General features: G+C 41.8%; 1 protein-coding gene across 1 annotated transcript in view; it reads right to left on the reverse strand.

Annotated features, from left to right (window-relative positions):
- mmp17a (matrix metallopeptidase 17a) overlaps positions 1 to 22,232 on the reverse strand; it is a 64,176-nt gene extending 41,944 nt beyond the window's left edge. The window contains exon 1 of the mRNA XM_035141707.2: positions 21,811 to 22,232. Coding sequence (XP_034997598.1) covers positions 21,811 to 21,933 — 123 coding nt within the window. The 5' untranslated portion in view covers positions 21,934 to 22,232. The remainder of the gene's footprint in view (positions 1 to 21,810) is intronic.
- Positions 22,233 to 22,784: the final 552 nt, after the last annotated feature.

Raw genomic sequence — 22,784 nt, forward strand, 5'->3', positions numbered from 1 at the left:
CATTTGAATAAATTGCAGATTTCCTTGCCTGCACATTGCACTTAGAACCATCTGAAGGTAAAATCAATTCTGCACAAGAACAGTGGTAGGTTGTTTGTTTACTTCTGCCAAGGTGGTTATGTTTTATTTGTCTGTCTGCATAATTACTCAAAAGTTAATTAACCAATTTCCATCAAATTTTGTGCAGGGGTGGATAAAAACCCAATGAAGAAGCCAATACATTTTGGAGGAGATCCAGATAAACGGTTAGATCCAAGGTATGGTGTTAGCCATGGTGGAGGTTTGCCTTCTCTGAGCGCCCCTTGAGTTTACCATCTTGTAGAAGTAGTCAAAAAGGAACCAATAACTAATCGTCAACAGAAAGGATCTCATCTCAACCAAAAAATGTCATATTACACAAAGTCCCATTCATTGGCTATAGACCGTGTTCACAGGACATTGGAAATTTGTCACATTCACAGAAATATTATGTGTTGTGGGCAAAACTAGAAACCTCACCTGAGAATTTCAGTGGATATGTTTGACCTTTTTTTTTGGAAAGATTGTGTCACATAATTTCTGTGGGCTGCTCTCTATCTGTCCATGTCACCCATCAAATGAAGATCTGACTGAAAAACACGGCAAATTGTCATTAACTGACATCTGAAATGATGATGTGAGTTCTACCTTGAAGAAATATTAAACTGGAGCAGGCGGAAAAAAAAGTGTGTAAATGCCTGTCTAGACGTTATCTGTCTTTCTTTGCATCTCTCCATCATCCCTCCGCTTAAAAACCTCTCTTGATGACTCACAGAAACATTTCAGGAAGGTGTTTTGACTGATGTATCCGATTAAAATAGAATAAGAAACAGTTTTTTGATGGATGCTTCTGTTGGTGATGAAAATGAAGCGGTTATCAAGCATCCTTCAATATGACTTATTCCCAAAATGCATAATTTACACTCAAGCTTTTGGTACAAACCGTATAAAATATCAATAATAATATCAAAGAGCTGCGCGACAGACGTTCATTCCTCCATTTGTCAGGAAGAACAGCCAGATATGCAAAAGCTTCTTTGTTTTGCACGATCACATAATAAATATGATTCAACAAAACTTGCTTCTGTTGGAAGAACTTGCTTGGGATTCAAGAAAGATGCGTGGATCTTCAAGGTTATTCATACAGTTGGTGGATGAAGACTGACAAGCACGGGGATTCAACTTAATACATTCATAATAATCACAATAAGGTGTGTGCAGCTCTTGAAAAGCCACATCGACCTCTAAATCTTAGACTGTTTAGTTATTCCTCAAAGAAAGACCTTGTTCCAAAGCTTTCCCGGAAATTAAAGTGTGCGACGAGGACGTCCATATGCAGGGATAAGTTATCAGAAAAGGTGTGTGCAGATAAAAGAAAATAAGAAACAGTTCGATTTACAATAGGAGGGGAGAAAAGGAGAGAAATATAAGTGACAGCCTGTGGCCTCCAGATTGAGGGCATATTACTTCTAACTTTGAAAGGGACAAACACAATGGAGGAATTATGGGTAATGGACTGAAATACCGGGCATTCATTCGAGAGGGGATTTGAGCTCTGGCCTGATTTCAACTCTTCTTCACTTCACACACTATCAATATTAAGACCATTTATAAAGGGTAATGATAATAATCACACGTGAAGCACTTTCAAGTCTAAACACATTTCCGTCTTCATACACAAGATGTCAATCAGCGGAGGTCCAGTTAGATTCATGACATTCAGCATCCACACGATAGGCTGTATATAAAAATGGACATCCTACCTGAAACCTGTATTCTTTAACTGACCAGCAGAGGGCAACTCAAAAATACCGTCAGTTTCTATCAAAGTTTCTATGAAAAAATGTCTCCTCTTCTCGCTTAATTTCTAACTGTCCAATGGGTGCAGGTAGCAGGCTGAGGCTTACCCATCACTTCTCTAAATATGGTTACCTCTATTTAAAAACTAAAAACAAGATGGTGCTGGACAAAAACCAGAGGCTTCGAGACGACAGCTCATAAACCGATGGGTGACGTCTCGAAATTCTCGAAAGACATTACATTCAATTCTGATGATCTTCTCGCAGCTTAAGTTCCTGCAACATTCATCAATTTCTTCATTCAGCAAGTATAATTCATGTTGTAGCAGAAATCCTTCAACTGCTACTCGATCAGTAATCTTTATCTTTTAATCAGGGTTAAAAAAAATGATAAACTAAACTCAGAAAGGCCTTGTAAAGTACAAGATAAGTCAAATTCAGCTCTGAGGCTTCATACATTTTTTCTTGCAACCAACTTCCTCATATTTATTTCATCATTAAGTCGTCCAGCTGTTGCGTTGCCCCTGGACTGCGACGAGTTCAATCCAGGGGGCAACTGGGCAAAGCACCAAACGTTCACAGCCTTCAATGCAACCTCCTCAAATTTGCATCATGCACATCTCATCGTTTCCCAACGCTCTAACCTCCTCTTGTTCTCTCTTGGCTCCGAGATGTAAACATACAATTTTAAATGAAACTATTTCTTTATTCATCAGCTCACTTCTTTGTGCAGTTTCCAGTGGATGCGAAATAGATCTTGGGTGGATTTCATTCCGAGGTTTAAAAAACATTTTTTTATGTAATATTAAAAGGATATGATCGCGATCTTTGATGAGGATCTTGTTTTTTCTTTATATAACACGATTCATCCTGATGCAGGGACACTGGTGTTGTTTGCCTAATTCAAGTCCGAGTTTATCATCTTCACATATTTAGGGGGTTTATTACTTTTCGTTTTGTTTTCGTAAACGTATGAGATCCACTGTCCTGTTCTCATCAGTAAAATATGCATGAAGACAAAACTAATCAAGTAATATAAATAAATAAAATCTCCCATGTAGGCGGACTGCAACACTGTCAAACTCATACTTTCTGCATTTGCATAGAAAAACCATAATAATGCATTTGATGGAGCACAAGAAAATGAAGAGTAGGTTGAAAGGACATTTTCAGCGTGTTTACCCACATGAAGCAAACATAACACGGGGGTGAATGTGCAGAGAAAAACTAAGTGCGTGCACACACGCACACGCACACACACATTAATATGCTTCCAGATAGTGCTCTCACGGTCCAAATCTGATATATTGCAGTCATTATCTAATAAAAAGCAGGCACCAGAGATGATACATGTACGCTCTTATGTGCCTTTACAAGTGGACGCCAGAGAGTAAATAATCACCAACACACTGCAGCTGCAACATGCACTACCTGTGCTTCCCAGTGCAATGGAAAATAAAGAGACACAATAATCTTTATGTGCAAGGCTGGGGGGGGGGGTCTGACAGTCGTCGATAACCAGTATACGTTTATATTGGCACGACCCAAACAGAGCTACAAATGTAGAAGGAAGTGATGAATAAGCAGTAGAACCAATTACTGAAAATCAAAGTTTCAATGTTTATCTTCGTCTTCACGTTGCACCAAGACACAGAGTCAGAATACAATGGTAGTGATTCTTCATTTAAGATGTTGTATCCATATAGTTTCACTGTTTGCTTCACCTGGCTCCAGGGCTGCAAATGTTGATTTCTACAAAACTTAGTGGAAGGATGTGTATGAGTCAGGGAACACATTCAATTTTGCTGCGGAAAAAAAAAGATCAGGCACATTTAGGGAACTGATACGAGTGTGAAATTGGCTGCAGCTAGATGACTGAGTGCAAGGCTCAACAGTCCCCTTTTGAAATCGCATTTAAATCCAGTACATCCATATTTTTATTTGGATCAGTTTCAAATTCCACACACTCATGGATGTATCTCATGGATGTTTTTTTATTAAAATAAACGAATTATTCTCTGGAAAATCTGTGAAAATGTCACAAAACCTCTCTCGCAATGTTACAGGAAATGAATCCGCCTCTTTATCCGGATCGACCCTAAAATGTAATTAATTCTCTTTTGTCTAATGTCCCATCCTTCCAACAAGTTTTGTGGAAATTCCTTGTGTAGTTTTTGCACAATTCTGCTGACAAACCGAGCAACAAACCAACGGACAGGAGCAACTCTTAACCTTCTTGGCCGAGGATATTAATGATCTGATTTTCTTAACTCATTCTCCCCCAGAATCCAGTTTTATTTCTTCAAACTGCTTGTTTTGTCTGATCAACAGTGAAAACCCCAAGAAAAAAAGGCAGTAAATCCTTTCATCACAGAGGCTGGAACCTACAAACGTCTGGAGAAGCGTGGGCGGTGGATTCGATCCAAGCTACTGTACGTGCAAAGGGATCAGTGCAGTGGATGGTGAAGACAGCCAAGGACTGACATATAATAGTCGTCATCTGTTGGAATCAAAGCTACAATGCCGCGAGCAGATGGCACGCACCCCAGCTCGCTGAAGCACTCAATCACCTCATTAGACAAGTACTTCCACCTAATGTGCTTATAATGGAACACATGGCTGATTTGTTGTAAGGATATGTTCTGCTGGGTGTGCTTGCTTCAACACCCGGTTCCCACTCGCAGCCAAATGTCAATGTATAATTGCAGATCTCAAACTCTCGGTTATGATTCAAATATAATTCAATTTGGTGGACCCATGTGAATCAACAAAGTGCGAGTGTGTAAGAGAAAAAAGCGAGAGTGTGACAGCGAGGATTAAAGTGTGGCTGATAAGTGAATCATTTAATCCCTGGTTTAGAGACAGCTGGTACGACAGAGAGCTGAGACGCAACTCCTGTCTGTCGAGGAGAGAAAACGAGAGAGTGAGTGAGTGAGTGAGTGAAAGAGGACGAAGAGGAGGGAGAGCTGTAAAATTGGTTCCTCTACCTCTCTTAGATCTTCAACACTAAGTGACCTAGACATTCCTGGCTAATGGAAGCTACCATTTCTTCAGTCCTGTTAAATACAGAGCACCGGGGACTGAAGGATTGATGGACATCCGGTAATAGAGTGAATTGATCTGAGAGTTAACCCACCGCTGGAAGTAACTGGCAAAGACGCCGGCGTGACATAATGTAGGTAATGACTCAAGCTGTGCACATGGGGGCAGAGGGACCTGGTGGTTATAGTTTGAAACCATAGACTGTATTTAAAGATGGAGGTCGTGCCTTCACTTCCAGCCAGTATCCAGTAACAAGAGCAAAATATCTCCTATACAATACGCTGCCATCGTGCAGAGATCACGTTATTTGTAGGCGGAGTCTGCACAGTAGCCATCAGAGGATGGAGCAGAGGTACTTATGATTATGATTTGGCTTAACTTTTGGGGTGCAGTCATGATGTCCATCTATATATACAGTCTATGATTAAAAAAACTACAATTTCTATGTAGTAGTAAATGCCGGGACAAGTCACAAAAACTATCACCATCACTGTAAATGGTATATTTGGTTATTTTTTATCTGAGCAAGATAAAGCACCTCACAGCACCTTTCATTTTATCACACTGTCACACAGTGTTAGTGATCAAGCTGCTATGAAATGCACTGTTCTGCTGTTGGGGTTCAGCAGCTTGTTCCAGAAAACCTCGGCCCAACACCTGAGCCACATCAGCCAACAGCCACTCGGCTGTAGGAGACTGTGTCCAGCTCTGGTTCAATGATGCCAACTGTACTAATACAGTAGATATTGTATTGGAAGACTTGCTGAACTGAGTGAGTTTTTGAAGAAGTGTAACTAAAGCTGAGATCCATAGTAATAAGTTCTCTTGTCAAAACAGCACAAAAGCAACGACGAAGGGGAATGTTTTGCATTCAGTGCTGGTAGTCGTGACCGATAAGAACCAATTAGGAAGCGAAGGCTGGTGACTGCATCATCTGTTTGCCCGTCCAGACTATAACGCAGGCCTGAGGTTTCCAAACTACAACGAGAACAGTAGCCTTCTCCAAAACACTGCAGTAAACGTAGCAATACTGACTCATTTTACTACTAAAAACATTAAGTGTGTGGATGTAGCCTACGAGAAAACAGAAGCACAAGAAGCGCAGCCAGGCTCCATCATGTATCCACATTACTGACCCAACTCAGGGGAAAACCATGTGTGATATTAAATGTGTTGATTCTAGGAGTAAATGCCGACTATACGAGCACCGTAAACAGCAACTTTTTTAAAAACCTGCCATAAAGTCGTTCCCTCTGCTTGCCAGGAGTCATAACATGTTTTCATGAAGCAGAGCTTTAGTGGTTTTATTGGAAAACCTGAGGTCTGGACTTTTTCCTCCTTTACAATTATGCATCAAATAAAAAAAAAGCTTTGGCCATTGAGATTTTTACTTCGAAAACATGGGATCCTGTTTCTGCGTGTCCCTCTTTGCCCTCCCTAACGTCATTACATCTGTGTTTGCTTAAAAGAGCGAGATGGAAAAGCAGTGGGCATATTCCTCTGAGGTAAAGTAAAAGTTAAAAAAAAGTGTAGTCGACGTAGTGAAATCAATTGCATTTGTAAAAAACTTCGAACACTTTGCGTATTGCAATGCAACATTGAGTAGAAATTGAAGAAAGGAAGTCAAATCCATTGTGTTGAGAGTCCGAGCTTGCGTGGGTTTACAAATCGTTCTTGAAAGTGTGGAGCACAGCACTTGCTCTGCGAAGGTGTCAGTCTATCCACAGCTGTCAGAGTGCTGTGAACTTCTGAAGAATATTGGACAAAATTATCCACCAAATAGCATATTTTATTTAGCTCCAGAGGGTATTCAAACAGAGTGCACGCAGTGAAAAAAAATAAGTCAACCTCGGTTTAAAGATAAACAAACTGATGGCTTTTTGAGCCAATTAGGCCTTGTCCCTGTAACTGAAGTTTATTTTAACAAGCAGAAGATTCTGTGGCCCCCACTCGGGGGGGGAAAGCCCCCAAACCTTCTTTGAAGTTCCCCTCTCTGTGGCATGGCACCGAGTCAAGGCCCACAAACACATGGATTGAATAACGCCTGACCAGTGTCCCTGTTGTGGCATTCACCCCACATGCCACAGCAAAGAGGAAGTATTCAGAGTCACACAGATACGGATACTGTCGTACACACACACACAGGATTGACTTTAATTCATTATCGACCAGAACCTAAAAACACTGCACATCTTAACCTTTACCTCAACCAGGACCTCAAAAATGCCACTTTGCCTCATTAAGACCAGGGTTACATCCCCATAAGGTTTCTGTGTTTTTGCTGGAAAGGGTCCTAAAGAGACAACAGAAATTAACACACACACACGCACGCACGCACGCACGCACGCACGCACACACGCACACACACACGCGCACGCACGCACGCTTGTTTGCATGACAGATCTGCTCAACTATCGCACACGACATCCTCTGCCAGGACTAATCTCTTACTTCTAAGTGTGCACTCTGAGAGCGTGAATCTGCGATTGGATTTTAGTGTTCACAAAGTTTTATGTGTGACAGTCAAAACAAATCCAGTGAATTAAGTTAAACGTGTTATATTTTTTTATTTAGCTTCACTCGTGGATTTATTGGCTCGTATTGCATTAAAGTGAAGTTATGAGAGATGGTATCTCTGTCGGCTCCGACTTCAAACAAGCTGAGGGAATTTATATATGTATATATACACACACACACACGGTAAATATATGAGGGTATTTATGGATGTTGTATGTAATTTATAGGCCCAATGGTTAAGCTATGAGGCAAGTAAATGACAACACGCACTGAGAACTGGTGGCAACTGGTCTGAAGCACACAGGTGCACGCTACACACACTTCCTGCCATGTTGGACTTTGGTGACCATGGTTTTGATTAGAGGCCGACCATGTAAAATCTTCGATACTGACACTGACGTTTCCCATGTATGTATAATTAAACCGTGTACTTTATTAAGATGAAGAATATAAAGAGAGATCTTTTCAAAATGAATGCACATATTTTCTAAATGGTAGAATCTAGCTACGAGTATTAACACTTCTGGAGTGTTTACTGATCCAACCCAAAGCTTGTGGAACTAGTTCAATGCTCAATGATACATGCGTACAAATGCATCTACCTAGAATGAGCTCAAAGTATTGGATTTATCCAGTGAATTGAAAAGGCAAAACTTGAACAAGGTTTAAATTAGAGTTTGCTTCTCCTGAACTCTTTTTCAGGCAGCACCCAGAGACATTGTCACCATGAACGCGCCATGCAACATCGTGCATGTGTGTTTGTCTATGTGCTACATCACATGTGCTGCTGTGTCTGAAGAGAAAACCTTGTTACCCGTCAGACAAACTTCTCATCCCTGCAAGGCTGCAAACTTTAGTCGGTATATTTTCACACTCACAAGCAGTTTCACCTTCCAGCAAAAAAACTTCACAGCCTGCCCCCCCCCGCAAGAACAGGAAAAAAGAAGTTCAACAAATAAAAAACAACAAAGAAGGATTTTATTGAGGAGCCCCCCCACAGCTCCCAGCTGTGAAAAGTACAACACACACCACTTGGTGATGAGAAGTTCTTGTGACACTGAAGAACTATCTGAGAAAAGAGGAGCAGCTCCAGAAGGGGAAAAAAGAGGTGGTGGTGTGTGTGTCTGTGTGTGTGCGCGCGCGCTGCACCTGCAGAAAGGCATGAGCTGTCTGGATGTGTGTGGTTTCATTAGGGAAAAGAAGCTGAGAGGAACTGTGCTGGACCTACAGCAATAAAAGTGCTGCATATAAATGACAGGCCCGCAGTGGATCAGCTGATTCCTCCACAGCCAGACACTGAGACTCTGCAGCAGGGAGCTCGTTCAACACCAAAGTCGAACTTCAAGGCTGAAACACAGAGAGTTGAATTGGACAAAACGAGGTGCAGAGGGAGCCGGCTTGCTTTGCAATTCGACACGACTGCAGCCTGGAAATGGGGTCAAGGTTCAAACTTCTCTTCTGCGCTGTGATGTAGCCGCAGCTCCGCACTCAGACAGCCGGCGTGGTCGTGTGAGGGAGTGCATTACCATGAATTTATTTCATGGGCTGTATATTTCTCTCCTATGACTTCATTCCTGGTGCACATCCCTCCTCGTGCTGCACGTCAGGCTGATGGTGTGTGTCTGTTTTTCAACTCATCTCCTGTGGATAATGCTGTGATGCTACAAGGCAGTAAGATACTTTATGGGCATAGCGGAGCCCAGCTGCATAGCTAAGTCTGAAACTGTATACCGAGACATTTCTAGCCAGTAAGTGGGAGAGAAATCCGAGTAGAGCTCATCTTACATTCGCGTCAGTCATGCGGCCAAGGCAAAAAATGATTTGAGCTCAATTACAGTTGTTTTAAAATGGTTGTAGACGGTAAAACAACATGTTTACAGGTGAAATAATACGTATACAGTCTTGTAGTTATGTGCAAACACAACAGAGAAGACATATGGTTTGAAACACCAGAGATTTGAATTCATGCACTTCCAATCCCTGTTAGATAAGTTCTGGCCTTATCCAAGTACAAAGGTGACATATGATGCTTTTTCAGTTCTTCTTTCCTCTAGTGTGCTACATAGGTTTTCTGTGAATGTAGAAAGGTCTGCAAAGTTAAATAGCCCGAAGTCTGCAGTGAAGGAAGCTCCTCGCCCACACAGAAAACTCCTGAGACACCTGGACAGTAAACTCAGCCGATACTTTAAATGTACTCACATTTGCATAATGGTTTCTACCGGCTAGTCTGGCACGCCCACTAACAAAGTCAGGTAAAGCCAGAGCTGAGGCCGAGATTTCCTACATGTGATGGAAGCGTTTGACCAATCACAACAAAGTGGACCAGCCGGCCAATCAGAGGAGGCTTTGCTTTAAGCTAAATGTCACTATAAATCACAAAATGTTAAAATGAGAAGACAAGCATTATAGAATCGTCCTTATACGAATCCCAATTCATACTGTATTGGCACATTACAGATAAGTTTTCTTGCAGAGACATCACTGCTGATTCACTTGTACAAAATCCACAAAACACCTGTCACCTGCACAGTAAAAGTCATTCAAACTCACACACACCAAATCAACCCAAGCATAAAGACCAACTCACAAAGCCAAAGCCACAATACATTCATAAGCAAGTACACATGTACATGTACTGTTTGCATAGAAACAAACTATCGTCACCTTAGGCGGAAATTCATTATCAAGCCAAATCTGCTTGACAACAGAACAAAGGATCAACACAAATAAAGATTCCCTCCGAGCCAGTGTTCATGGGAAACAGACAGAGAGAGAGTGGGAGATAAAGGAGAGAGAAAACCCTACAGTCGTGGAAAATAACGAATGTTTTTATTATCGTGCCGCCTCAATCTGATAAAAACTACTTGGTAGGTGTGGGGAGAAGCCGAAGAAGTCTAAGACGAATAATTGAGTGTGTGGAGCTACAGGGTTTGTGTTTACTTCAGCAGTACTTCAAACAATAGAGCGGCTTTGAGTTAGCACACTAGCAAGGAATATCTGCAGTGATGTAAAAATGCAACTTCATACATACAAATGCATTAAAAACTGAAATGCAGTTCAGAAACTCCACATACAAACGAGACCTTCAAGCATACCTAGAAATACAGGGTGTATAATGATGTCTTTGAAAGGATTGGTCGATTAAGCGAATAGTGGTCTAAGGGAAAAAAATAAACTTTAGAAAAATGGGTAACTTACTTTTTCACGTAATTTATCGTTTACATACAGGTTTCAGCCTCTCAGAGTTAATCATTTGCAGTACTGTCGTTGCACAAAACCAAAATATCCTGGATAGAGGTGCCACCATCTTGTGCTTTTGACGTAATTTGGAGCCAGAGTCTGTGCAGTAGTGGCCGTGGGGTCGAGGGGCGGATCATGACTTTTCACCCCATTTTATACAATCTAATTATAGTTAGAGCAAATATGGCAACTAATTAGAAGCAAGCTTAGCAGAAAGATTTACCCTTGAACAAAAGATAGAAACATCTTTACTTTGCTTTATTTGACAGGGACAGTGCATATTAATAAGTTAGGCTATTTGATCTGGGTTTCTGTAAATCATCACATTCAACACACAGAGGCCAATAAATATGTCAAAGATCAATGTCACGCAGACACTGCTCCTGAGACTCTTACACGTGCTCACATCTGTCGGTCTCATCACTTCTGCTGCAGAGCTCCACAGACCATGGTGAACTACTTACTGGCTTCAACCCTGCACCTGTATTGATGACTGAGGGTCTCAGCAACCGTGCATTACTGACAAGCTGTCTCTGATCTGAGGATATGTTTTGCAGCTACAAGGTAAAAAAAAGAATGTCAGCATGTGAAGACGAATCAGTAGACACTCATCGGTTGTGTTAAACACCTCAGACGTCTTTTAAATTCACGTGAAAATACTGTGAACTGAAGATTTTCCATGCAGTGATTCATCAGCGAAAGAATATGGTTTGATTTTCTTTTAAATGATCATAGTCATAAAAATCCCCCAAAAATTGTCTTCCACTGTCATTTAAACTCACAGCAAAAAACGTGTTACTTTTAATTACTTGCAGGTTGTGGTTGCGTGTATAAAAACATGTGCTGCTGTGACACTTGCTCGAGGGTTTGTCATCATCAACATCTCCAGCTCCTGGTGGAAAGTTGTAAAGTGAAAGTTGTATTGCGGAAATATTTTATCTCCCCATGACCCAGTTTACACACTGTACCGCTTTTATCCTGCTTTGATTCCACCGTTCGAAATGTAAACTCCATTTGGGCTGCTGGAAATAAAATAAGAAAACTCAGATTCAACCACAAGGAAACAGCTGCAGACGCTCAAAAACTCATCAGTGAGACAATCGAGAATATTTAATGAATCCAAATGACAACAGAAGAAAGGATAAAGTAATTTATTATAACCTGAATCAAATCATATTCACATTTGCACCGAGTGACGTTTTAGTAATTTTTAAGGATCGTGAAGAATAAAGTGGAAGCAGCACTTTCAGGATCAGTTAATTAAACTGGGTTAACCTAAATGGATCAAGGAGCAGAGTGGCTGTGACTTATTAATGTTACATTCATCCCAATCATTTAATAACTTTGCAGGATTCTCGCCTCCTCCACCTGAAAAGGATCTCATCACGGTAAATTAAAAGAATATGACAGCAGACGGCAGAGGTGAGTAGACGAGTGTTTAGTTAGCAGCTCGTGTTTGAGGAGCACATTGAACTTCCATATTTAGTCATGATGCCTTTTATATCTTACAATTGCCCTGCTATTGAAATGTACTATACAAATAAAGCATTACTGTCTAATTCCAGTCTAATCATCAATTTAGTAACACATTTCTTCCCCCCCATGTCTGCTGGCTACCTGCCACAAATCACCTCTGCTGTGTAAATCTTGAACTTTAATCGAATTTCTTTTTCATTCATGCAGAGTTCACTAAATCTTTTTGTGGAGGGTATGTAATTAGTTTGATTGTCACTTATTATTTGTCTCCCATGGGCTGGAGAGAGAGAGAGAGAAAACACACTGTGGATACATAATTAGCCAATGAATAATAACTGAGCTAATAGGCACCTCAAGATACAATCTTTAACATAACAGTCACTCTCCAAATTAATGTGGCTGTGTTTGGAGCTGTGGGACAAAATGATTCAGCTCTCGGTAGCAACGTCTGATTTTTTATGCCTTAATGCTTATTGCATCCAAGCTTTTATTATGATGCTGTAAACACACCACTCACAGACATTGGCCAAAACACTCGATGCCTTCCAGTTGTGTAGTTTGTCTCTCAGTCTGTCTCGCTCCGTCTTTCTTCCCGTTACTCAGACACACAGACTAATGTGTCCTCATTTTGGGTAGCGTACAGTACTGGACGTTAATTCCAAAGCACACATCAAACGCACCCTCAGTTTTTCCTTCCCCCCCTTAATTTCTGCTACTTATCCTTCAGATTGATAGGAAATAAACCAACAACCAGCTGTGCCATCACTACTGTGCCGATGTCAGAGATGAAAATCAGTATGTACATCACTCTCCGCAGAGGCAACAGCCTTTTGCTTCTCCTCGCACGCATTCAAACACACATACATACTCCACTTATTACAATCCTGCCGCAGTTTCAGAAGGAAAACTTCAGAGGAGCGCTGTTGTTGCTTTGGGGTTTCCTTCAGTTCACTTGGAGGCTCCTCTGGATTATTTTAACTTCTACGTGCGAGCAGCACAACTCCAGAAACCACCATAATTACAAGATCTGGTCAGTCCTTTGAATAGCATTGGTAACCAAAACCTTGATCTGGTCCGTGACTACAGGGGGACGAGATGCCTCGGTTAAAATAGAAAGGCCACATGGAGTTGATTTGGGGTTTTCTACACAGGGAGCTCGCTTCAAAACCACAGTTACAGTAAGCCATGCAACCAATAACAGCCTATGGGAGACGGCAAGGATCAAATACAGTGGAGGAAAATACTTCAGTACTTCTCCAATACACACCTACTCTGATAAATAGCACCAAAACTTTGTGGATAAGATTAAAACTCTGATGAGGCAGATATCTGCAAACGTACTGTGCTTGTTAGATTTATGAGGCCATGCATATGTATGGTTCGTTTTTTATAAATCCTACTCATTGTGAAACTGGGCACATTTGCACAGGCCTGATTTCCATTCCCACAGTTAGCCATAGATGAATGTACATGGCTTCAAGCTATTGTTTGCATATATAATTCACCTATCTGCTCCTTTGCTCTCTCACTGAAATATATTTTAACAAAATTGCAGTGGCACTAGAGCACCAGAGCAGTAATCTCTATATATGGCTATGGGACGCTATAAGACCCATAGGGCACTATTTTCATGATGGGGGCAATGATTAGCACAAGCTGCCCTCCAACAGTTTGTTTTTTTTCTGGACCCATTTGCTTTTGCCCATTTGTGCGGTGTTTCGGTGCCAAGCGCGGCAGCACAGGTGGAAGCAGAGGTGCAAGCAGGTGGTAGGTTCATTCAAATGAGAGAGAGCAAAATAAAATGTCACTTTTCATGGAAAATATGTCTCAGGCGTAGAAGTGGCTGCACAGAATGACCAAAATCTCAAATCCAGAGAGGCAATTTCATATCCACATAACAATACACATATTATATTTGTGTGTGTTTTCAGTGAGTCATATATTTGTAGAGTAAATTGTGTCTCATTTCTCAAAAAGACAACAGCATAATATTGGGAGTATATATATTGGCCATCAGCCATCCTGTTCTCTAAATATCTGCATCAGCCACTGGAAAATCTATACATCATTACTATGAATAACATAATTTAAATGATCCTTATTTCCCACAGAGGTTTATCTACAGCTGCTTTCAGTTCATTAGCCCTCTGCAGCCATCTGAAGGTGGCAGGTATGTTGCAGAGCCATTATGGAAAACCACTCACTTTGATTATATCACATACAAATTACACCAGGCTGCTATAGGATAACCACACATATATCTACAAACCTGTATTCTGCATGTTTATGTGCAAAATGTTCAAAAGGCTTTAGTCTCGAAATGAAAGAAAAAGATGTGACCATTTACGATGTGACATTCAGTGGCATTATCACAGAATTAGCTTTGGACTGAAGTGATCATATAATTATCATATGATATATTTATGTTATTTATTACTACAATCTTTACCTAATCAGTCCATATGCCAGAGACCTTATTCCTGCTGCACTTTCATGGCTGAAATACGGCTGAAAGTGTAATTTATCTAATAATAAATCAATGTTATCCCAGTCGGCACCAGCAAATGTAAGAAAGGTAAAGATTTCTATCATTCATATTAAAATAGAATTTTGGGCTCTACAACAAAGGACAAAAACTAAAAAGAAGTAAATGGAATTGATGAAACCACAAAGAAACAGGCCAGCATCCAATAAACTGAAAAAGAAGAAGAAGTAGAGCAGTGGATGGCAGTGATGCACCTTGACCTTGGATGGCCCCCGCCAATGGACCAAAGAAGAAGACAAGGAAAACAGAAGCTCTCAGAATAAAACTGGTTTGGACCATAAAAGCAGAGTTCAATATGCTTGAACTTGCTTGACCTAAAAAACTCAAACCGCTTAAAATTTACATTGAGAGTAAGTGGCCAGTATTTATTTTCCTATCTATTCCATTCTACTCAGGAGTCAAGAGTGAGAAACGTCTACAGACAATCGAGTTCTGTATTCCTGCTGTCGAACTGTAACTCAGAACCAGTGTGTTGTCATTGTCTGCAAAAGTCATGCAGAAGCCCAGCAGCTGCCACACATCAGTCCCGCACCCCCATGCCACAGTGCCACCAATGAGGTGTCCGGGCTCCTGGGACCCTCGCGGAATTGGTTTCTGAGGAACTCATAAACTTTGCAGTGTCGCTGACAGTCTTCTCAGAAACTTGCACATCTCTGGAGAACTTTTAGGCCTAACAAGGCTTCTCGTGACAGATCGGACAGGAGTGGATTGGGGTTTCCTGTCTTCCCAAGAAGCCGAGAATGTGCTATATAGTATATTCCAAGCTGAACACGGGCTCTCTGTCAATCTCTGTGTGCAAGTCTTCTCACACATGACATTGTTCCTGAAATAATCTTGTTGTCCTCAATACGAGTCCCACGACACATTTCTACAGACAGTGGGTCACGATGCTTAATGGAAGTGGAACAGCAGCTCTCAAAGTCTCCCAATGATCCAGGCTGAGAGTGTAACCACAGATTTGTGGTGAGTAGCATCTACAGTGATTTTTCTGACATGGTTAAACATTTCTGCATCACCTATGTAACTAGTATTATAACAACCAATCAATCAATCCAACCACCCATAGACAGACATAAGCTGTTTCCAGACAGAAATACAAAAACTGGACATTTTACGTTTTTTCCTTTAACATATGAAGAATGACACCGGAGATTGTCTGCGTCAGGCATGTTCACAACAACAGGAACAACTCCGAAACCATTCAGACGAGGGGTGGCGTCTGGGTAGAGCATGCAGGAGGTCGGCCATGATGTATATATATCCCGCTGAGGAAAATGGTGTTTTAGTTTACGGCACATTGACGCCAGCATCTGCCCTTATCACCACAAGCTCTCGATTGCTGTTGTGTTTCCATGTTGACATCTTTGTCAGCGCCTTCTCCAAGATATTTGTATTCTTCCTGTTTCCAAAGAAAGAATGAGCTCACTCTGATGTTTTTTGGACTTTTTACTAAAGGGTTTGCAGGAAAAGGTCTGGACTTTGGGGCATGTCTGAAAGCACCTACAGAAATACTTCTGATTCCACTGTTCTTTGGGGAAGAAAGTGTGTTCAATTAGCAAGTCTTCTTCTCTTGCACCTCAGTCATGTTCCTGCAGTACTCCCTCCATCATACTTTCCCCTGACTGTCACTGCTTCCAGTTCTCTCTTTGAGCCCCCTCTATCTCTGGTCCTCTGGGCGTAATCAGCAGAACCATGATGTGTGGTAGAAAGCCTCCAACGATAAGTGCAGGAAGGAAATGGAAGGAGACAGAGTAAGTGAAGAAGGGACAAAGGGGACTGAATCCCATGCTGGTGAAACGTACCCACATTTCAAACACTGTACTAATGAGTGCAGTGGTAAAGTTGGTAGCCAGACTGCGTTTATTAGAAACAGGGCTTGCAAATTAAATGATCTCACCATTATGTACTGAATTATTAAAGTGAATTATTAAAATGAACATTTTCCAGCTTGCAGACAAGACTAAACACTGCTGAACCATTGTTGGGTGGAGGATTATGGAGGAGGGAGATTGGTACCCCACTATTTTGTTGCTGAATGCTCTTTGAGTTCTTGTTGTGAATCTCTTAAGAATGGAGGCAGTACTTAAATGATCAAGTTACTTACTCATCATAGTAGTGAAGCCCTCTCGACATTTTCCCTCTTGAAACGTGGCTATTTTCAACCTAACAAAATAACCCAAAAGGATTTCTCAGTTGGACAATATTAAGAGCAAATTTGAGCCTTTCACGGACATATCTATGTCTGCGTATGTTTGCTGATATGTGTCAATATGAAAAGCTTTAGATTACATAATAAACAATTCTCAATATTCTTAATCACAAGGGTTAGATAAAGGTGTCTTCTGAATTTTTCTGTACATTTGTATCTGAAATGAGAAAAATCCGTATTAGCATCAGCCCCCAAATACCAATATCAGTCAGGCTCTAGTAAATAGCATCAGAATTGATCCTAAGAACTCACCACAATTCAAGGAATTTGGGATTTTGATCGTCACTAAAATGCTCCTGGGCATCATTAACAGCATAAAAAAAAAAAGTTTTGTGTAAGACTACTTCTTGTCTTTTTGTTTGAGTTGATTTTTTGTTTTTGTTGTTAATGCAATTCCAGGACCTGATAGGAACTCATCATTTTGGATTTGGAGCAGTGGGGGGAAGGCAGAGAGCGGTGGCGGTATGAGAGCAGCAGACGGGGGAGCGCCTGCCGCTCCAGAGGAATTGATGCCAGATGGTGTTTCCATTGAAGAAATGAAACAGCAAAATGAAGGCGAGAAAGGGACTGGTGGGGTGTAGTTGTCCTTTCAGACACACACACACACACACTATCGCACAGTCTTAAGGTTTTGGGATCATTACTCAAATGTGTAATGGTTGTGTTTCTTTAATGAATAAATCTCCACAGGTGGCTGAATATACGGCATTGTAGGTAATTTATCAGCTGCTAATCTGCTGAGCTCACTCTTGCTTATCCAAAGGAAAGCCCTGACTGTTTAGCTGAGTAGTTCCTCTGGGAAAACAGCACATAAAAAAAACTCCTGATATGATGAGTAGAAAAAACACAGGGCGTATTTACATCTTAATTGTTGGGAATGCGTTCCCTCAACTGCTGCTGTGCAGTGGTAGATCAAGCCAGAGAGCACCGAAGCTATAAAACGAAAGCTTTTGATCTGTGCTAGGGTGTGTAGTTCAGATACTTAAGGACTTTGTGGGGTTGGTTTGAAGTGACACGCCGTATATAAGGTTCACAATCATAACCAAAAGCCAAGTGATGGAGCGCCATGGCTATGAAATGTAATGGGTCTGGATGGGAGCAATGATAGAGATGAGAAGATTGTTTTGTGGTTATGTGTTTCTTTTGTTTTTTTCACATTTTTTATGCTGAGTGAATAGCGAATACGATTAGACTCACACTCACACACATTTATCCACTGTGGAGAAAGAATGATGTGTACAATCAGCTGATCCTATCTGTGCTTCACGGCCTTTACAGTGGCGCAGAATGATGCTCTCTGTGTGTCCTCTGGCTCCCCAGTGACATGAAATCAGTCACCGGCCAACTAATCATCATCGGCTCTGCCTGCTCTCATACTCTCTTTGTGTCTTTTCATGATGAACTAGGAGCGGCTGTTAGGTTATACTGTTGAGATAAACTGCCCTCGCTATCAGGGATCACACAGAGGAATCTGGGTTTTTTGCAATGAAAACAGGAGGGGAACTTTTTGTCTCTCAAGTAATTGACAACGGTGGATGTCTAAAATACATTTCACCCTTTATCAGGTATATCCCCTCCTTAAAGATACCACAGTGCAAATGCAACGATTTACATTACTGCCAGTGGGAGCTCTTAACAGTTCAATGCCAGACACCCTTGCCCTAACACTAACCCATCAGCCCAAACAACTGCACTCTAAATATTCAAGTTGGATTTGTTTTGACTCGCCATTGTTGGATCATAGGGAGTCACATTCTGATTTGTGGTTAAGGTTTGGAGTTTGACTGACAATGATATAACCCCAAAATCACAGATGCATAATCCCTCCAGTTGAGCAAATCTGTGCACCCACAGAATTGGCGACTATGCTGCAGTGTGGTCGACTTCATGAATACTAACTTTCTCACAGGGCTTTTCAACATTTAGTATGACCCTGATTTGAGTGGAATTCATACGAATATGGACTGAACGTTTGCCATCTGCCCCTCAATCTCCAGAGAAAGGCAGGGACATATGGCCTCTGAAGAGCAGACAGGAAGACACCCACTCCCTCGAGGTTCAAGAGCCTCTACAAAGAGAGCTTATTTCTGCTCCCTCTCCTGGGAAAAGAAGAAAGAGTCTGTACTCTGACTACTTTTTTGGCAGCCCCCAAAAAACTTGGGAATGTAAGACCTGTCCTGGACCTGCAGGAGTAGTGCAAAGATCATTCCAAGTGCTTACTCATAAGACGTGGTCAAGCTGGGTGACTGGTACAAAATGATAAACTTGAAAGGCACTTTCATGTCTTTGTGGGTTGTGGGCACAGGAAGTTCAAACATTTACCCCCTAGGGTGGACTTAAGGAGTAAAGCTAGTTACCTTGCAGACGCTCTATCGAAGATCTTTCAAAGTGTGTCGTCACAGTGAGAATCATACTGGGGGTCAAGAAAATCATTCTGTGTAGACGACCTCATCATTGATGACCAATACATTACGGCTAATGGTTCTATGCTGCAGAGTCAGAGGCAGCTGGGGAACATGGTGTGTGTTCATTTGGTTGTGGAGTTTGCTTTGTGTACGCAACGGGAAAATGTGATTGGTAGCATATAAGCAATATATACTGTATGTGCGAGCGCTCAGTGAAGAGTCAATATTTGTCTTTGCATTGGTACAAAGTTTCTTAAATTCTACACACACGGTGCTTTTAACAGATTTTATAGATATACTGACATAAAAAAACTCTTGAGGTAGCCAGAGAGTGTGAGATTTCTGTGTGTGGGGACCTGCACCAATAGACAAACAGAAGTTAGTGCCAGTCTAGATAACAAATGTGGACATTCTCAGGTGTGTATCCAACCCTGGACTGGCAGTGTTGCTTTTGCATTTACCGCCACATGAACTCGAGCAAGGCATCAAAACAAGAGTAATGGCCCTCAGACTACAGGCTGCACAGAGGCTACAGGACCACTTTGTACTGTGTGTGTCATATACAGCTCTATCTGAAAACGCAGGAAAGCTTCCACCTTGTGTATTATTTTCTCTGTCGCAGTAAATGGAAGGAAATTGCTGCTCTCACCTCAGCTTTTCATCTAGCGACTTATTTGAGCCTTTTTCTCACATTCGCATTACCACTCAAAGCCTGCCCCATCCACTCTTCCATGCATTGCATCTGCCTTGAGAGCTCCAGGTTAGGGAGTAACTGGAGCTGTAGCCAACAGCTTGAACTGGTACGACTCAGGACGCCCATGGTCCTCCACTACACTAATTCCCACTTCAGGTTATTCTGGAGGGGAAAACTCCTCCACTTCTCCTCCACTCTTACATCTGCCATTGCCTTCCTTGTCTCCGTATGCCAAAGCTGTTCTGTTGGGTGTTGTTGGGTGTTGCACTTTAATGATATTAATCCTCAATTTCCCCGATTTGGCATCTCTACTCTGCTAGATTCTCTCTGTTCCACATCACAAGCGATAAGTGCAACTAAGTGAAACATAGAGAAAGAGAAGGAGCCTTACAGACCCACACGAAAAACAAGTATTGCCATAGTTTTTCAATTTCTGTCCATGTATTTTTTAAATTGATTCCAGAAAGGTCAGACGAAGCTGGAAAACACACAGTGTGGTCAGTGCTCAGAGGCAGCAGCATACTTTCAACCAGACAATATAACAAGACAAAGAAATTAAAGTCTGAATGTGGGAGGTCTATTCTACTAATGTAATGGCCTGTTTGAAGGCATTTGGTTGTTTGTGGCCAAAGGGGAAAAAAGAACTGTATAGCGGTCCTGACGAAAACACTGCCGGATGACACTGACCTTTTGGAAAACCACAAAAAGATTGATTCAGAGCTGAGGTGCAGCGGGCCGTGTCCTGATGTCAGGGTTGTTGGCATTCACTTCTGCACCAAGTCTGGCTCTTTCACACTAACTGAAAATATGGATAATCTATGCTTAGTGGGCTTATTGTGTGTGCTGTGTTGGACTTATGGACAATTTCTCTAGATTATGAAACTCAAGAACAAATTTAGGTAACCTACATACATCGAATTCGAGTTTTGTCTCGCCCCCCCATGCAATCTTAGCTGGATTATAAATATTGCCCATTCAAGCTACCAATCAAAGTGTCCGGGACTTAAAGAAAAATAAAGCCCCAGCGATTCAAGCTGGAATTAAAAACCCTAAAGCAAAGAATAAGTAAAATCGTAGAAACTGACCCATTTTAATGCTCTCGTTCTCGTCTTTGTTAAAACAACTTAATCCCCGAGCGCAGGTGTTAAGAAGAGGAGTTGAAGCACTGGAAGGAAAGACAGAGGTTGGGATGAGGAGCAACGAAAACCTAATGTTGCTCAGAGGAGAAGATGATTAACAGCTTTTAGAAGCCCGAGAATCTAAAGTTTTACGAAGACGATGCTCTCATATTCGCGTGCAACCCACACAAGGTATTATCCCTTGATACAGCTGCCTGGAATTTTTTAAGTCTGGACTCATGTTCCTTTAGAACTCATAGAAAAACATGAAGATACATGAGATTCACTGCTCATGAGGAGCTCTGATGTGCTACATGATCAAGGGGGACCTGTCATAAGCAGTGGCAGGCTCAAATGGATTGGATGGTGGAGGTTGCCAGTTTTAATGAATGTGCAGCTCCAACCAAAGACTCCCTTATTATCACATGCATTTATTGATGACAGTAAATAAACATGTTCTGAATTACATTTCCCTCAGAGGAATCAGCATCCACTCGATGCATTGTCCATCTTCCTCTCCAGCCTGGTGGAGCTGCAGAGCGGCGTTAACATGCAGATCAAGTATTTGGAGAAGACAGCACTTGCTCCTTCCCTGGACGCTCAAGAGGAGCAGAAGTAGGACAGGGGAGGAAACCCGCCTCTGCCCCACAGCCTGCACCCCTGGATCCACTGGCAGGTGGAGGGGGAGGGGGAGGGGGCAACTTGTGCATGAGTGGGGTATGCATGAGGGGAAGGTGTGAAACTTACCACCCCGGTGTCCAGCTGCTCTGCGCTCACAGGAGGAGCCGCTCCGGTCCCAGGTAAAACCCACAGGATCTGCACCAGCAGCAGCAGCAGCAGCATCTCCGGAGTCATATTCCTCATCCACATGGGAACCGCTGGAGGAGCCGCGGGCGCCCCTAAGACAGGTGGATCCTGCGGGGCTCACGCACCGACCCCCGGCCGCTGCATCCACGGGCTCGACCCCCACGCCGGTGACACGGGTGAAGTGTCCCTCACTGTGGCGCGCGGACACGTGAAGCACATTCACAAACAGTGCGTGTACTGCTGCGCTGCTCACTCACAGCTGAGTCATATTCACAGAGGTGAAGTCTTCTGCTGCTTCTTCTTCTTGTTGTTGAAGCGCGCGCTGCTTCCTCTCTCTCTCACTGAGCGCTGGGAAATGAGAGCAGCTGCGCGCGAGCGAGCGGCACAGATCAGAGTCAAGGTTACCATAACGACACACTCCAGTTCCGGAGGCGGTTACCAAAGTAAAACACCTCACTGCTGCAACTAAAGGACAAGTCTCTAACTTCCCTGTTCGACTCACACACTCATCTTTTACTGTTGCATTCATAATAACATTGATGTTTTTTTTACTAAGCTAAACATGTTGCTGTTAATTTAGGATTTTCTGCATGTAAACTTTGAATTTTGTGAAATGTTACTATATTTAGTTGGATGCTTCAAAATAAGATCACTTCTGCCTCCTCCTATACTGTTTATTAAGATTGTTCATCTTCAAATGTATTTTTTATTCTGTGTTAAATAAACCTAACCCTAATCTAAAAGTCTGATTCAAGTCTCTAACTTTGATGTTTGCCTCTTTTATTAAATGAAATAACAACTTTCTTATACTGCATTGTTACTTTCAATCTTTAAAATCAGATTTTTTGAATTAATTCTCTTTTTAAATGCTTTTGTGTATTCCCTTATGTTGCGTTTACACTTTATAATGATGT

The sequence above is a fragment of the Hippoglossus stenolepis genome, chromosome 18, assembly GCF_022539355.2.
Source record: "Hippoglossus stenolepis isolate QCI-W04-F060 chromosome 18, HSTE1.2, whole genome shotgun sequence".
Taxonomy (NCBI): Eukaryota; Metazoa; Chordata; class Actinopteri; order Pleuronectiformes; family Pleuronectidae; genus Hippoglossus; species Hippoglossus stenolepis.